Here is an 18,902-nt window from a genome sequence, read left to right as displayed (position 1 = left end):
GAAAAGTTTGTGAATTTTGCAAGTTTTAATTTTGTTGAAAATATTATCTTCACTGCCTTTGATAGTTTGATTTATATATGGTATCTCTGTTATTGTGAATTTTATGTCTGGGCTTAATGCCTCTGCCTCATTGATGATATTTATTTCTTTAAATTAAGATTTTGTTGTAGTCAGTTGCATTAATTTTGTAGCTTTTGCACCTTAACATTCCAATTCACTTTCACAAATTTACATTCAAATCAAAGTTCCTTTCCTCAGACTGCATTACAATGTCAGGTTTTGAATCTTAACAATTACTAATCCTAAATTATTATATTTCTATCATTTTGTAATTTTTTGTTGTATATTTTTGTAAGACTGAACTTATTCCATGTTTTAATTTATCTTACTTATTACATGCTCTAATTTATCTTGCTTATTCCATTCTTTAATTTATCTTGCTTGTAGCAATTGATATAATTCTTTCTTTTATCTCAGTATTTTCAGGAGCTCTGTAAAGTGTTCATAGGCTCTGTGATTGATGGTATTGAAAGACCAAAGTTTTAGATTAACTTTGCACATTAAAATTTTGACACTTGTAAGCTATAGTGTCTTGTCTGTGTTTCAATGAATTGAAACAAAGCTCTGTGTAAAGACGTTTTAATTTTTGACTTGTTTGTTGATACTAGTTATTGGTTTTATGTTACTAGTGCCCAAGTCTTCAACTATTTTGTCATCTTCATAATGGCTCAAGGACGAGGATGTAGTTTGCTGCAGTTGCTGCAGTGTAAATGCAAGTGCGAGTGTCACCAAGCAATCATCAATGGCGTTGAGAACAGCAGCAACAATGGCTGCTCTGATGTGCAATGCCGGTGTGGAAAGATTACCACAAAATCATCGCAGCAGAACATGCGTGGCAACATCACTAGTTTAGGCAGGGTAGACCACAATACTTCCTTCAGGCCCATCATACCCAGGGATGTGGGTTGTAGACAATTCCAAAACTCACAAGAAGTACTTAGTGATTCCTTCAATATTTTAACCCTGCAGAATTTGAGGACTGAGACACTCGATGCTCTCAATTCTCAGCCCAATTTCCGGCAAGTGTCCGATGCTTCTGCAATGCACAGACCTGCTACCCCTACAGGAACCCCAGACACGTTTATGACCCCGCAAGATTTTCTCAATTCTTCTAACAAAAAATCCTCGGCATCACCGTCGTCTCAAAGTGTAAGAAAAAGCAATAATTCTACTGGTGCTTCCTTACCTAGCCTGCCAGACACTCGATCTTCTGTTTCTAGGTCCACTCCTCTCACCGTTCAAGACCTCTCAACAAGACTAATCACTCCAGACGAATTCCTAAAGAGCTCTCAAATAACTGAAATGCAAAACCGGCGCAATTCTCCATCAGTTGGTGTCAGTGCAGGCTCCGTAATGGACCAATCTCGTGTATATAATAACATTTCATCTGCCCCTAAGAACAAGTCTAACTACCCCGACTCCTGTACAAAGTTACCTCATACTACCATTCCTGTATCTTCTGCATCTTCTTCCGTCAAGCCTGCTAATTCAAATCCTGGAAGTACAAATCCCGCACCGGAATCTCAGCTGGCCACTGAACCAGCAAACCCACTAAGCGAGTTCTGCAATAAAATCGGCGTGACCGCGGACCACAACCCTCTGCTGCCCACAATACCTGGTGGTGAAAGCATCAAGCAGAGGCTCATCACTCCCGACCCCAACGTGCTCGAGAGCTTGCGGCGCAACATGAATGGCGAGGCCGAGAAATCCAGTGAAGGCGAAGCCACTAAAGCTGTCAACCAACCTGTGTTATCATTAGAAGATATGCCTTATAAAAACGGGGACGGTGAGAAGCCGTACATCGCTGTCTTTTGGGACATCGAGAACTGTCACGTAAGTAAATAATTGGCTAGTCGTTGATGTAGGTCTCTTCATACGTAATTACATGTGATGTTTGCTGCGTAAACTTGATGTTACACATAGTGACGAACAAGACTTTTTTTCGTTAACCCTCCTTATTGAGTCCTTTGAGTAAATCAGTTTGTACCACGTATACCTGCATAATTTACATAAGATATTGAATAAAATCTATAATTAAATTAGGATGTAACATAGTTGATGTTGACTGTTGTTGAAGGTACCGCGGCGGAAAGACGCCAGCAGCATCGTGCGTCTGGTGAGGGATAAGTTCTACGGGCAGCACGTAGAGTACGAGTTCTACGTGGTCATGGACGTGCTTAAAGAGAAGGAGGAACTCTCCAGGGAGCTTCTCAGAGCTCAGGTAAATATTACATTACTTTATACTCTACCTCTGCATGATATTTGAAATGAGGTAATGCTTTATATGCTATAATCTTACGTCTGAATAATATTTGAAATATATATATTTAAATCATTACTTTGCTTTTATTTCCTTGCTTTTAAATTTATATATGAGAAAATACGTATGCCCAATCATTAACTCAGTTAAATCTTTGTTTATATATCGCATACTATCATCTATGGTAGCGTATGGCTGTTCACTTACGACTGCATATGGCCTCTGGACTATGAGTTAAATTTCCATTATTCTTACATCAATTATTATGTATCGGCTCCATGCATGAGAACTCGGCGCAGGTATCACCTTACCGGTGTCTTGCAACCATTCTAGTTTGCTACCAAAAAATTTCTTCAATTTCCTTCTTCCAAACTCTTTTCATTTCACATCAAACGCATTTATTCACTTGAGTATACAAGTTTCATTTAAAGTCCCTCGCATTTCGGTAAGCTCATTTATTCGCAATGCAAGGGTTTATTATTATTTTTTTCTTTAAATTTAATTCTAATTGGCACTTTGGTCCTATACGTTTGCCTGCAGGTGACAATCGTTCACGTGTCCAAAGGCGAGAAGAACGCGGCAGACGAGAAGCTCGTGTATCTCATGAGGAGATACTCTACGTATCATCAATACGGCAACACGTGTGTCCTTATCTCCGGGGATACGAACTTCACGCCCGTGCTGCACGACATGAGACATAAGTTGGTATCTGCACGACATGAGACATGAGTTGGTATCTGCACGACATGAGACATGAGTTGGTGTCTGTNGAAAGGCAATTTCAATGCACTTGACTACCTGTCTCTTATACACATCTAGATGTGTATAAGAGACAGACATGAGACATAAGTTGGTGTCTGCACGACATGAGACATAAGTTGGTGTCTGTCTTATAGAGACTCACCAACAAAATCTCCATCAGCCAAAACAAGCACTGACGATTTAACAGACTAACAAATTAGAGGCGAGAAATGGGCCACTGCGTGTACTTGTTCAAGTTTTGATGGTGTTGCGTCTGATAAATATTTGTTTTTGAGCTTCCCATACTAACTAGGGACGATTGAATTCATTGATTACTTCAAATCTTACTCGAGATCCATGGTTACTCGGTTCCGTGTTACCTTAGTAATCGAAATCACTCGAAATTGGATCGTCTATCAATACAGCGTTACTACACTATAGGGAATTTAACCCTTTCATTAACTGATACATTACATGTCGGCGACAATATTTGAATTCTGAATTCGGTTTATTATAGTTACCGTCAACAGACAGCGTGTTACAGCATAGGGCATATTAATTTAAAGTTTTTACTGGACTCAACTAAGTCAGCTTTGTCTCTTACATAGATACATTAATTTGAATTATGAATTACCGAAGTTTAGCGGTAATCCAGAAGTCGTCGTTAATCCGAAGCTCAGTTTCACGAGCACTGATTTTTGAAACCATTGATTTCAGCTTCACTTTTCTCGATAGCGCAAAATATTTCGTAAAACCTGCAAAACCAACATCAGAATCTAAAAAAAAGTTCATAAATCATCTTGAAAACTCATCAGAGTAACTCCAACTATTAGAGGTTGAGTAGAGCATGAAATTTTGCTGGTAAAATTCACGTTGACTTTTGAGTAACGATTTTGACGCAATTTTTCATGGACTTCCAATTATCTAGTTTTAATGTAATCGAATTCCACGGTTCTACTATATTCGTCCATCATTACGACCTACGCTGCAATGGGTTCTATATTCGGCATCAATAAATGATAATATTATATCTAATCCTAATTTTATCGTATATCATTGCGGCTGTCATGCACGTTTAACTAAATCATTATCATCACTGTTGCAGACACCACATCAACATCAAGGTTATGCTCACTATTCATCACTGTTGCAGACACCACATCAACATCATCATTAATCTATAGGTCTATCGAATTATCCCCCATTAATCTATAGGTCTATCGAATTATCCCCCACTAATCTATAGGTCTAACCGTATTATCCCCCATTAATCTATAGGTCTATCGTATTATCCCCCACTAATCTATGGGTCTATCGCATTACTTCCCATTAATCTATAGCTCTATGGAATTATCCCCCACTAATCAATAGGCCTATGGAATCACCCCCATTAAACAAAAGGTCTCTCGTACTCAGATGGTAGAGTACCACCCTGAAGCGAAGTTCCTGGCCATCCACGGGCTGCCGCACACCATGGACTACAGGCTCGTGAAGAACAGACTGCACATGTTGTGTGAGAACCTGGGAGGCAAGGTGTTCCAGGTGTACGGCCACCACGCCTACATCGACATGAGGGACCCCAGCTCTGCCATCAGGTTAGTGGCGGCCACCATCAGGTTAATGGCGGCCACCATCAGGTTAATGGCGGCCACCATCATGTTAGTGGCGGCCACCATCGCACAATGAATGGCCGATATTGTGGCTTGAATGACCATTGCCCATATGTGTCTGGTAGACATTTTGACTTTCCTGTCCATTTCCTCTGTTCCATCTTCAGGTTAATGGTTGCACGCATTAAATTTTGTCCATTGGACATGCTCGACTGACAATTTCTTAGATGCGTCCGTTGGACATCGTGGGACCACTGTCCATTTTCTGGTGACAGTCCATTTCATAGATGTGCTCTGTGGACATTTTGGCTCGAATATCCAATATCTAGATAACTTTGACTGCCATCCTGTGGCAATGCATCGAACCTCAGCTGCGTCAATCAATCGACGTGTCTCGGCTCGAGTTTTGAGCTCTAATTTCCATTTCATTCACTACCAAGATGGCTGCTGACTATCCTTCTGCATCGCCAGAAGTCCTATGGGATTTCGCGTTCCTAGGGGGATTGTTCCTGAGCGCCCCACCGCTGAGCTCGCGGTGTCTGACTGCAGATCTCAGTTGTGGGGCTAAGTTATTATGTGGGTAGGATTTCTTACATTTCCCTTCTCTATCTCTCTCGTGCGGGCGGCCGACGTCCCGTGTAAGCGACCTCTTGTTCGAGTGTCTTAGTTTCTGTTGCTTTTCACCTGTCCCTCCTTGTCACCTGTCCCTCCTTGTCACTTCGTCTCTTTGAGATGCTAACGCTACTTTTTTTCGAGCCAGCTTCAGCGGGCTGGACATCTGAGACCTTCCGCCCCTTGTGGGTGATGAATAATTGAGACCTTCCGCCCCTTGTGGGTGATGAATAATTGAGACCTTCCACCTCTATGGTGATGTTCATCTTGACTTTCGGTGCGAGATAGCTAAATAGCTGAAGCGCTAGTAAACATTTGGCCACTAAACTAACTAACTAACTAACTATCCTTCTGCATTCTATCCTTCTGGCAACCTATACTTCTGCATCCTATCCTTCTATCTTTTCTAACCTTAGATTGCACCGATTGCACATCCTCCAACGTCCATTTCATTCTACCGACTGAACTAAGGTAATTTGGAGACCCGAAGGCCTTCGTACCTGTCATGAGGCAAGTTGCCGCAGTCACGCCACACGTCAATTCTATTCGATCATCTTAAGCTTTTTTTGAGATCAGAAGACCGCCTGAGACTGTGGTAGCAAATTCGAAGTACCTAATCAAATTATACATCAACATGCCACCAATGAGCTACTTCCTGTATACGTTTGTAAGATATTTCTGTATAAAAAATCGGCAACACGCGTAATCAATCACGATAATCTGAAAACATGCAATCATCCCATTGTATAATCATCATGATATTCGTACTACTTCAAATGCGGGATTTCGTATGTAACTTACCTGTTGCCTCATTATACACCTTCTAGACTCTTTTCAATTTCTGGAAAATTTGCACCAAGACATTCATTTTCTATATATATACAGAGTTCTGTGTTTTTCTGCTTGCAAATTTCATTATCTTTCTTTACTTCTTAAATTATTTAAAGTATCTCGGTAGTGGAACAGTAATGTTCCAATTTACCATTTTTGTTTCCATATTTTCTTCGTGCCTGTCTATTAGTTTGATTGCTTTATTTGCATCAGAACTTGGCATTTCACGAAGATTCTCTACATCGGCACCACCTGAAAGTTTCTAGCCAATCACAGAGAAGTCATGCTTAGCAGTTCTTATTTTGCACCAATTGTGTGGCAGGTTTCAATCCAACAGCCAATGATAGTCCTGCTCTGTACCTGGCATGGTAATCTTCTACTGCAATTGTCCGAGAAACTAACGATGTTCGACGACACTCATTTGACCGGTGACTTCGACGCGTGTCGGACGCGAGTGTCTTGTTTGGTCTGTGCCGTCGTGATTTTACGCGTAGTTTTGTGTCGTGGTTAATTAAGTGTAAAGTTACGGTCGTGATGGTGCAGCCGGCGCACATAATAAGATGTGTAGGTGAGTTATGATTGTAATGATAAATCTCATGTCATTCCGTACATTTTAGCGTAAAAACTGTGATCAGTTTTTGAAGTTGTCTAGCGTCAATGTCGCGCAAGTCGCTACTTAGCAACTACTGCATGCACTAAACTCGCGGCTTGCCATTAAAAACCATATGTATGGTACTGGCTAGAATAACGATTTGTAGGGTTTGATGGCCACATAAATAACTAAGAACCTTTTTCTATTGCTTTCGAAAGTTGTGGCTCCATTTTTTTAACAAAATAGATAGTTTCTTTCAAAAGCCGGCACATGAGTGCTATGGTGAAGTTCGTGGCATTGACGGTCCATTTTTCATTCGATAATATTCCCGATGTTGCTTCAGTTTTGCTCCTATGCCCGTACCGTAACTCTTTGCTAACGCTTCGTTTGCGTTCCGGATTTCTCATACCGATGTACATCCTCCAACTTCCATTTCATTGTAACCTACCGACTGAACTAAGGTAATTTGGATACCCGGAGGCCACATGCTCGAAAATTCTAATGGCATTTGCAAGAGCCGCTTTATTGCAAAGTCTTCTCCCCTTTTGAAGCCTGCATGTTCGGCTGAAAGATAAGCCAGCGATCCACAGTTAGGCTTAAATATCTCTTAACGATTCTTTTATTACATCAACTCTGTAGCTCAATTAGTTCTCTTTCTTTTCCAAGTTAGTTATGCTAAAATTGCAGACTACGAGAGAAATGAAGCTTTTAATAAGCGCGACCGCACACTATTTTAGTATTTCAGCGTTAACGCGACTAAGGTCTCCGGCTGACCGCCCTTCCTCACCGAACATCCCAAGCATAGTTCGCTGCACCAGCCTGGGCCGCACTGTCGAAAATAGTTACTAGTTAGTAACTCCGTCAGCCAATCACTGGCGGCTTATATAGCGGTATTATTGCAGATTAACTACATCCAAAAGAAAGGGTGTTTTTTTTTTAATTATATGTTTTTTGGGGTGTAGATTACGAATCTGAAATCCATTTTTGGCGGTCGGCATCGGAAAACCGATTTTTTTCGCGACTTACTAACATGGGGGTTACGTAACTTACGTTACCCACTCACCTTTATTTACTAACATGGGGGTTACGTAACTTACGTTACCCACTCACCTTTATATAAAGGGTCGGATTGTTCATCGAAATTTTACAGAAAGCTCTTAGGTTGGGTTAAGTCAGCCAAGTTCCTTTTTTTAGATAGCATTTTGATCTAAAAGGAACCTGGGCGAACCAACCCAACCTGCGAGTTGGCGTTAGGTTGTGATCTCTCGATGTGGCAATGTATCTCCAGATTTATGGACAAAGAAGACGAAAATGTTACCCGTTGCACTGCAACGGGTAACATTTTCGTCCGATTTTTCGCCGATTTCGCAGATTTTAGGCATTTTTAGCGCGATTTTTGGGTCGGAAAAAAATCGGTTTTCCGATGCCGACCGCCAAAAATGGATTTCAGATTCGTAATCTACACCCCAAAAAACATATAATTAAAAAAAAAACACCCTTTTTTTTGGATGTAGTTAATCTGCAATAATACCTATATAGCTAAACAACCCACCAATTACAGACGAGAAATTGGCCGCCACGTGTACTTAGGCCGCCACGTGTACTTAGGCCGCTGCGTGTACTTAGGCCGCTGCGTGTACTTAGGCCGCTGCGTGTACTTGGGCCGCTGCGTGTACTTGAGCCGCTAGGTGTATTAAGCCGCTACGCGTATTTCAGCGACATATTTGAAACTACGGCCCCAGCTTGTCATCCATTCTCGATGCGCAAATCTTATACCAATATTAGTTTATTGAAGGCGCATTATGTTAATCGAAACAAAAATTCCTTATTTAGCTTGCTCATCTAGGCTGGCTAAAGCAGACAGAATTATCTGTATGCGTCATTTTCTCTGCATACGTCAACAAATTCTATCATTTCTCGTCCATATGAAGATATTGTTGCCTACAGTAATCATTCCACATTTATGGTTGTCTTTAAAATGTTAGTCTCTTTGTCTGCCTCGACTAAGACGAGTGAAATTTGTCGTTATTTCTGATTCGTCGCGCATTTGAATCTTGCTGAATATCTGCAATGAATGACTCTAAGTTCCATGTGACGTTGGTAATGATGCTATCTAGTAATTATTAATGATGATTAGTGATGTCATCGTAGTATTTTCAGGTACCTATTCAATTATTTGTTGAAAATAATTTAACTGAAATTTCGGTAGTATGGGGAATTAGGTTATAGTATTATAACCTGAACATTATCATGAAGATTTATACGACGTATGCGTTACTACGCATACGTACTGAGATTATTTTTTTGAATCCACGAATATCCGAGATGAAGTAGGATTATCTTTCTATTACACTAATAAGATTTTCTAGGCGCGTAAATTTTCTAATTAAAAACAGTAGTCTAAATATAAAGACGAAAGTTACTGCAATTAACGCGTAATGTTCCAATTGATGCGTAATTGGAATATTGGAAAGTCTGCATTTGTTTCATTCCTTCCTGTATTGCTTCAAATTCTCCTAACTCATTTTGCCTTTAGTTTCCAGGGTTAATTTTATTGTATCCGTTTTTTTTCTGGGGTAATTTAATTGAATTTCACTATTTCCTCGCTTTTATAGGTAATTTACATGTGATGGTTTCCTGCAGCAATTTCTCTTGTATTTTTCAATTGTTTTGTGGTAATAGCCCTGCATTATGAAAGGCAATTTCAATGCACTTGACTACGTACTGTAATTTCAATGTACCTGACCAAGTTAATTTCAGTGTACGGTACCTGACTAAGGCAAATACAATGCACTTGACTAAGGTAGTAATTTCAATGCACTTGTCCAAGGTAGTAATTTCAATGCACTTGTCCAAGGTAGTAATTTCCATGCACTTGACCAAGGTAGTAATTTCAATGCACTTGTCCAAGGTAGTAATTTCCATGCACTTGACCAAGGTAGTAATTTCAATGCACTTGACGTAATATTGTATTTCAGAGCGAAGAACCACCTGGACGGTGAGGCGGTTTACTCGCACCGCATCTGCTGCACCATCACGAACGCTTGTTCCCTCAGCAACTTCCAGCTGGCCTGCGCTAACAGCGACGTAGAGCATCACTGCTCAGTCGGCGACGACCCAAGCCAACAAGATAATTTGTGTCCCCGCTTTAACGCGCCGCATTATTCATATAACAAATACCCGACGAATGGTTCCGGTAACAACGGTGCCGGACCTGGCTGTGTGTATCAGAACTTTAATAATGGAGGTAATGGAGGGGGGTATGCATGTGCAAACAATGGTGCATTTGGGTATAGTTTCGGGAATAGTGCAGGTGGTGGTGGTGGTGGTGGTGGTGGTGGTGGTGGTGGTGGAGGATGCATCAACGTGGCCGGTGGTGGTGGTGGTTGGGGCTCGTACGGTAACGGCGCCGGTAATCAGTTCAGTAACGGCGCGGGTAATCATTTCAGTAACGGCGGACAGAGAGGCGGTAATTTCGGGATGATCCGTGGTAGCAACGGAAGCGATCCAAATAAAAAACCGTTTGTAGGCTTTGTCGGGAGCTCGTCAATCCCAGTCGGCAATTCAGACCGATCCAATCCGCCCCCTTCCGAGCCGCCGGCTTTGCCATTCCAGCCGTTTGATTTGCTGGAATCTGAGGACGGTTACGGCGCGAATTTCTTCGATATGGAGCCACCGTGCGGGTCTCCGTATTCTAATTACATGAACAGCCGTAACTTCAGCGGCCCTAACTCCACCAGGAAAATGATGGTCCCGTCGCGTGGTGGTGGCGTGCCTGGTAGAGCTTCTTTCTCCTCCTCTGTCCCGAACTCGGCGCTCTATGGCGACTGCGAACACAATTTTACCGACCATTGAACTCCTGTGATTTTCTCGTTGGAATTAAAATTCACGGCTTTAATGTAGACTTGTAATCTGCAATTTCGTGACCTAATGATGACTTTATTTTCTTAGTTTGTGTTATGTTTGTGAAGAAACTTATTATAACCTGACTTGACCGTGCAACGTCTAAATTCATACATAATGTCTCATGATTGTGAGCTGTAGCCTATACTGGCTTACACTTTGTGGGACATCAATTTTGCGGTAAAGTTAAAAAACTTTGATTTTAAGTTTTAGAATAGAAACTTGCGCTTTAGGAGGAAAAAAGAACGGTCGCTATTGGTTATTCATTTATCGACATTTGAGATTGTGTAATGCATTGCAGTAGGAATTCTTACTAAAGTAAAAAGTATTAGTTGGATTATTTAATTCTTAGTAAAGACGCGCTCGCCTAAATCTTTCCTAGAATTACCACTAGGCTTTTAGGAGCAAATACGCCGGTAATGATGTCGTTGCAAGCTAATGGTGTTGCAAGCTAATGATGTTACAAGCTAATGGTGTTGCAAGCTAATGGTGTTGCAAGCTAATGGTGTTGCAAGCTAATGATGCCGTACGAAACCCGTCCATTGTGTATCATTGAATTGATAAAAGGCCTTTCATGGACGCGTAATTTATTGATGAATTTTCTCTTGAGTCCTAAATTAATATTAAATCTTAGTTACGATGTTCTTATTTTGCTCGCCGCTAATTATTGGCCATTTAATTTTAAATAATTTCTTCTATGATTTTGCTTCAATAATATTTGATATTACTTTATTACTTGCCTGTATTTCTAGTTATGGTGAAGCGGACGTGGGTTAATGTCATGCATTGCATAGGTTAGGTAGTGATTCAGAAAAAAAAACACCGTAAAATTAGCTAAAATTAAATCAGTTGTGTAGGGATTTTCATTAGTACTCTATCAAAGTTCCCGTCTCACTTTTTATCTGCAGCTTTCTTCTTATTTGTCTTGCTCTTCTATCTAATTCTTTAGTTTTGTTCTTATTAATTCTGTGAAGCATTCCGCACATTTGTTGGCTTAGCCACGGCAGGTTGAGGTCGTTTTTGAAATATTTTTGCTATTTATTTCAGTTTCCCCAAGAAAATATCTAAGAGTGGATTATAATTTTAAGTATTTATAAAATGTATTCATTTTAATTTTTTGTTCTAAATTTTACCGACTCGCAGGCATGTGTACGGTTGGGTATTTCTCTCTAAAGTTTGTCTCTACTTTGAAGTGATGTTTTTTTAGGAATAGGATAAGGCGCGTTTTTTTTTCGGCCACTTATACAATACTAGGCAGGTAAATGTGGCATGTTTATTGTTGTTGATTCGATGTTATTTAAGTGACCTCATTTGTGATTATGTTATCAAGGTGTAAACGAGCCGTTTGTTCCACTAAGTTAATTATTATCGAGGTTATAAGATAGAGCGAACCACTCAACCTTGACTTGGATTAATACTTTTATTTGATTGAACAATTTAATGTTCGCTTGAATTTGTATGGGGGAGTTAGCTTAGCACGTAACTGCTGCAGTCAACTGGACCAGTTAAAGAATTTTCCTACTTCGATGTACAAGAACAGATTTGAATGTTTGTTCAACATTAAATCAACTCCTGTAGCCACCGTTCACAAGTGTTGCACTGTTCACAACTTTTCGACCTCTGCACACGGCATTTGCCCGTATTTTTTACGGCCTTTCATTAACTTTATTACTTAATTTTGAGACTGTATCTTTTAAATTATAAGATTTTTCATGTGTTTACCGATGTTGGGTCGTTCGACCGAATCAAAGTCCCGTTAGTAAATTATATGTGGACGAAAAACATAAATTAAGCTATTATCATTATGTTGGTATCATGTTGATACATATAATACTTATATATATTATGGTTTTGTCATGATTCAGTATAGCAAATAAATCGTATATTATTATTATGAAAGATGTCATCATACAAGTTTTACCGCTGACGGATTTTCTAGGCGCAAGAAGTTGTCAAAAGTATTAAGTCTTTTTCATCCTAAACGCTGATGGACCTTCATCGTCCCAGCGAGTTGTCCCTGATGATGAACAATTTTAAATTGTATTGCTTTATTTGCAATGAATTTTGTCGATGTTTTGCTCTCAATATTTTGGGAAACAATGGGGAAGTTTTTTTTTTAGTTTTTCCCCATGCCAATTGTCGGTATATCTGTAATTATTCTACTGGACAATTTCTTGCCGTTTCAGTGCTGGTTATTTTTATTTTTATTACTTTTTCTAAGAATTACATCTGGTGTGGAAACTTGAATTGTTTTCTATATCTTTCAGCTTGGTGCATTTTTGCAGTCATAGAAGGCCGAACAATTTTGCATCAACAATGTTGTAAGCAATAAAAGTTTTTGAGGCCGTTCTCGCGTTTCCGAATGTAAGATTATTCCGGATTTTGTACTTGTATTTTTGAGTTTGAAATTTTCTCTGAGGACTGTACGTGTATTTACGAATGTGAGATTTGCCCAGTCTGTCACCGTATTTGCATATGTGAGATTTGCCCAGAGTCTGTCACCGTATTTGCATAGGTGAGATTTACCCAGAGTCTGTTACTGTATTTGCATACCAAGTGAGATTTGCCCAGAGTCTGTCACCGTATTTGCATATGTGAGATTTACCAAGAGTTTGTCACCGTATTTGCGTAGGTGAGATTTGACCGTGTATTCAAATTTTGCCTCGAGTCATCTTCATGCACTCGTATTTAAATTTTTTTCCCCAAGCTGTGCTCGTATTTTCGACAGTAAGATTTTCTCGGAGTTTACATATATTTCATTAGAAAAATTGTCCTCGGGTTGTTCTGATTTATTGTAAATGTTGTATCGTTTCTCAACGGCTGTTCTGTGGTAATGATGCAAAAGTGTCGCATTTTTCTGGCACAAAGAAAAAATAACTGAGCACAAAATTTTTTTGTCATGCAAGATCTGATTTTCTTATGCACGCCTCAGGAATATGTGTCGTAATTCTGTTATATTTGTGTTGTGAATTATTTGTTTTACTATGCACTAATGTGCGTCACTTGTATTTCATGATTGTATTTCTTATCATTTTAAACGACTCTTAACACCATTCAAATATTTCATTCCATAATATACCATAACTACAATGACCGATCTTTATAGTTATATATTGATAACGTGAGCTAACTAACCGAATCTTATCTCCTCACGGAGTAGGAAACTTGGTTTGAAAATATTTCAATATTTTCAAATCCTGAAAATTTGAATATTTTCAAATCGCTTGGAAAATATTTGAATTCTTATTAATGACCATAAATGCTGCTTCTAGAAATTTTTCATCGAAGCTACAGATGCTGAGTAATTCAATAGATTTTCTTTATATCATTTTGGTTATGAATTTACTGCAATATTTACCGCAATGATGATAATCTCGCATCGCGGCGCAGGCATGTGCATCCGGCGTCCATTCATCAGCCGCGTTTGATGGCATTTGTTCTCTCTCTATTAGTGCGCTTCAATTATTTGCACAGACTAATTAAAAAACAAGTTTAAATATTTCTTTCTTTCGTGTAGATCCTCTTCAGTCCTCTACATGTACCTATAAACCTTGTTTCAAGGTTGATGTATTATGAATGTGTATAATATTGATTATGTGACCATGAATTTTTTAGTCATGTTAATACATCGGTTCTTGCGAACTGAATTGCATACTCGCAATTTTAAATGAAGTACATCCCTTTGTTTGTACCCAATGACCCCGACATATTGCTATACCTGTCTTCTTTTGAATTGCCTGTCCATGTAACTGTCTAATTTCAATTATTAATTTCTGAAACTTGTTTGCTGATTATTGTTATATAATCATAAATGTATTCCCATAGCTTGGCGGGTGTTAATTTCTTACATTTTGTTCATTACGTGAAAAGTTGGCGAACCTTCGTGATTAATATAAATGCGGTTCGCTGCCACGCATTTGATAAGCGGTTCTCTGCGACGCATTTGATACGCGGTTCACCGCCACGCATTTGATACGCGGTTCACTGCGACGCATTTGATACGCGGTTCACCGCCACGCATTTGATACGCGGTTCACTGCGACGCATTTGATACGCGGTTCACTGCCATGCATTTGATACGCGGTTCACTGCCACGCATTTGATACGCGGTTCACTGCCACGCATTTGATACGCGGTTCACTGCGACGCATTTGATACGCGGTTCACTGCCATGCATTTGATACGCGGTTCACTGCCACGCATTTGATACGCGGTTCACTGCCACGCATTTGATACGCGGTTCACTGCGACGCATTTGATACGCGGTTCACTGCCACGCATTTGATACGCGGTTCACTGCGACGCATTTGATACGCGGTTCACCGACATGTCTGTATTGCTGATCTCCTCTAACTGCATTACGTTGTATTACTAATATTTATAAACCAGATATTCCATTTGAAATATTTTACGCTGGTAGTGCGAAATACCGCAAATATTGTCCTTTTTTCTGATTTCTTATCTTAAAATGGACAAATTTTTCGAACTTTTTTTTGGCAATGGATGGTAAATGTGTTGCTTTATTCTGCATTGTTTATATGCAAGAATATATGCATTTTTTATTTTTTTTGTATTCCGTACTTACGTTCGTACGTCAGCATGCTGGGACTCCACCGCGATTACAACGAAGGATAGTGAGCAACATTAAAGTGTTTTGACCAAAGATGGTGATTCCCTTTTCAGTTAACCGAACATACGTGTTATATTTCATTGTAAATAAAATTAAGGTTATTCTCTAGCATTTGTCACACATCGTAACAGGTTTGTTTTCACCATACAAGTTTGTGTTGAATGTGTGACCATACAAGTTTGTGTTAAATGTGTGTCACTGAAGTTTTTGCTATGTAATCCTCTCCGTGTGTCTACGAACACTTTACGTTTTTACGCATGCGTGTGTGTTTATTTTTCAGTAACCTGATCTCGAACTAAAAAAATCGTTATGCCATTTATAACGTGTCTGAATTGGATTTCTTTACTGAAATGAATCATTGCTCGTACGTTTGTCTCGCAAATTCATAGCCACAATTAAGTATTTTCATTTAAAAATAATCAGTGAAGTAGTTACATGTTGCGCAGTGATGGCTGGCACTGAGATGAGAGGAGCAAGTCGCGGGTTCGAGCCTCGGGGAAACTCAGTTAATTTTTCTGTGTCGTTGGCGGACGGCTCTTGGTAGCCGTCAAGGGTGGTGCTTGCAGCAAGGCCTTGAGTGGGATGTGTATCACTAAACAAACTCAGGGTATGTGTTACCTGGGGGATCTCAAGGTCCCAGCTTTTGCCAGCCTTTGTTCGTCCAACTGCCGCTAACGTGTTTATTGTTTTTGAACGTTTGCAATTCCAACTGTTGGCATTACGACAGTAATTAGTTAAGTCATCTTTCTCTGCTGGTCCATCCTCTTTCTCTGCCTGTCCATCATCTTTCTCTGCTGGTCCATCATCTTTCTCTGCTGGTCCATCATCTTTCTCTGCTGGTCCATTCTCTTTCTCTGCTGGTCCATGATCTTTCTCTGCTGGTCCATCCTCTTTCTCTGCTGGTCCATCCTCCGCTGCCGGTCGCTTGTATAATTTTCGTACGCCCCTAGCATAAGTTCTCAACTAATTGCGTTCATTGTGGCAAATTTCTGTCATGTTAATTTGCTGCATCTGCATGCATTCGTGTCCACGTTCCTTTGTCGGCGAGTTTCAACGAAATATTCGTATGTGAAAAGCGGCTCTAATATTTATATTATTCGTCTAATCCAAAATTTGCTTTCAAGTCGTGAATATAATTTTTTTAATCGTAACGCGTCTAATTGAGGACTTACATGCAGAGTATTTTTTACTGAAGATTTACTGGCAGTGTTTTAATGTGGACTTGCTGAAATAGGGCAGCTAACTAAACAAATCACTTGCTGGCAGAGCGTTGCTTTGATGATGTCGTGTTAACTAAGTGCGTTTTTTGAGTGCTAGGCTGCATTTTTCTTAATACAGAAGATTGCTTATGGTCGTACTCGCTCAATATTTGAAGACCTTGTGCATCGTTCTGTAATTGCCTTGTTGTTATTTTAAACTTACTGAATGTCTATTTATGATAAGCTACTAGGTAAGTCATGTGCTTGAGTGTTTTTTAGTGATGTGATAAAAGGTGTTCGATGATCCGCTATGGCTGACCTGTCGCCTTTGTGGGACCAAGTTTAAAGCCCGTGGGATTGCAAATTTTGACCCCGCGGGACTGTTAATTTTTAGCCCATGGAACCGCAAATTTAGGGCACGTGCAACCTTTGCCCTTCAAATTTCGTGTCTGTGGGATCTCTAATGTGGGAGCCGTGGGATCTCTAATGTCGGACCCATGGGATCTCTAATGTCGGACCCATGGGATCTCTAATGCCGGACCCGTGGGATCTCTAATGTCGGACCTGTAGGACCTCTAATGCCGGACCCATGGGATCTCTAATACCGGACCCATGGGACCTCTAATGCCGGACCCATAGGATCTCTTATGCCGGACCTGTGGGATCTCTAATGCCGGACCCATAGGATCTCTAATGCCGGACCCATGGGACCTCTAATGTTGGACCCATGGGATCTTTAATGTCAGACCCATGGGACCTCTAATGCGGGACCCATATGATCTCTGATGCCGGAGCCGCAGGACCTCAAATTTTGGGCCTGTGGATCTCTAATTTTGGGCCTGTGGACCTCTGTTTTTGGGCCTGTGGACCTCTAATTTTAGGCCCGTCAGATCGCAATTTTTGAGTCCTACCCAGCAGCATGCAAATAATATTTTGCGGTGTAGAGTTTGACAGACCACGGGCCGTGTTATCGTCTAAACTTTGTTTGTCGTGTTCACTTGATTGTATATCAAAAGAATTAAATTAAGCTCACTCTCTTGTCTGGTGATTGAAAGGGATGGATCGGGTGATCGTTTGCATCGTGAAGCAGCTTTTGTTAAGCTAAGATTGCAAGACTTGGTAGATTTTGTCTTGGCTCTCGTGTATAGAATTATTGTGTCACGCGGGTTTTTTTCCGTCACGTCTGATAACGTTTTGAAGAATTTGATTCTTTTTTCTGCGGGGATGGAGGAGGGTCCTTTTGCATTGCTTCGTTGTACTTTTTTCTTTATATCGCTGGCATTTTTTGCCACCACTGAGCCATTTAAACGTGGATTGTCTTAAATAATTTTTAAATCGCTGCTCAAAATTATTGGAATAGATTCCACTTGAATTTTAGTAGACCTCGCTTTCGTGCGTCCGCTCTTTTAATATCCCTGCCGAATCTGGCCGCTTTAAAATATCGACGGAGAAATCCGTAATAGTCTTGATACCCGTATGAAAAATTTTCTTGATACTCCCTAGGAAAAACTTGTTTTGATTCCCCTAGGAAAAACATTTCTTGATACCCGTATGAAAAATTTCCTCGATACTCCCTAGGAAAAACATTTCTTGATACCCCTATGAAAAACATTTCTTGATACCCCTATGAAAAACATTTCTTGATACCCCTATGAAAAACATTTCTTGATACCCCTATGAAAAACATTTCTTGATATCCCTATGAAAAACACTTCTTGATACCCCAATGAAAAACATTTCTTGATACCCCTATGAAAAATATTTCTTGATACCCCTATGACGAAAAATTTTTCTTTATACTTCGAGGAAAATCGTTTCTTGTGTAACCTCGACTTCTTAGGCATTATTTCGTCACTTCACCTAACATAGCCTCCTGTGTTACCCTGTAGAGATGCACGGCGTGTGACAATCCTAGAGTTGATTGCTAATAATCTATTAATGTGACATATCACTGAATTTTGTTATTGAATTGCATGGTGGTTTAACTGGCTAACGCCCGTGTTGATCGTATTTACGCTGGCTTCAGATCGCGTTGCGTTTCATTACGTGGCACGTAGAGACAAACTTCGTTAATTGCAGTTAATTATTGAGTTTTTCAATGACAAACGTGATTTCGATAGTCCAGTGAACAAGTATTTGCTGCCACTTGCACTTATTTGTGAAAAAAATTTTCCTAAATTTCGTTAGATTATCGAAAGAATTATAAATTTTTCTCATTAAAGTCAATCGAAACTCTGATACGATATTTGATTTTTAAAGTATGTTTGATACGTAAGTTATCAAAGTTAGCAAATTTTTCGTTTCTGAATACTGCTCAAATTATTTAGCATGATGATCGCATTTTATTACCGAATCGGATTAAGCTGACGTTGCTTTAAACTCGTTTTGGTCCAATCAACGTTAATTGAACGGTGTTATGTCGTATCTGCTGGTATATCTTGTAAAAAAAAAGGACTCACGTGCG

General features: G+C 39.9%; 1 protein-coding gene across 1 annotated transcript; it reads left to right on the top strand.

Moving 5' to 3' along the window:
* The first annotated feature begins 501 nt into the window (after nucleotides 1-501).
* LOC125179011 lies at nucleotides 502-10,561 on the top strand. Its single transcript, XM_047884042.1, has 7 exons — nucleotides 502-1,893; nucleotides 2,138-2,281; nucleotides 2,861-3,021; nucleotides 4,167-4,185; nucleotides 4,478-4,656; nucleotides 9,685-10,019; nucleotides 10,263-10,561. The coding sequence occupies exons 1-7, from the start codon at nucleotides 724-726 to the stop codon at nucleotides 10,559-10,561; spliced, it is 2,307 nt and encodes a 768-aa protein (XP_047739998.1). The 5' UTR covers nucleotides 502-723.
* The last annotated feature ends 8,341 nt before the right edge of the window (nucleotides 10,562-18,902 follow it).

Source organism: Hyalella azteca, unplaced genomic scaffold (genome assembly GCF_000764305.2).
Source record: "Hyalella azteca isolate HAZT.00-mixed unplaced genomic scaffold, Hazt_2.0.2 contig14408, whole genome shotgun sequence".
Classification (NCBI taxonomy): domain Eukaryota; kingdom Metazoa; phylum Arthropoda; class Malacostraca; order Amphipoda; family Hyalellidae; genus Hyalella; species Hyalella azteca.
This window is presented reverse-complemented; position numbering and strand designations above follow the sequence as displayed.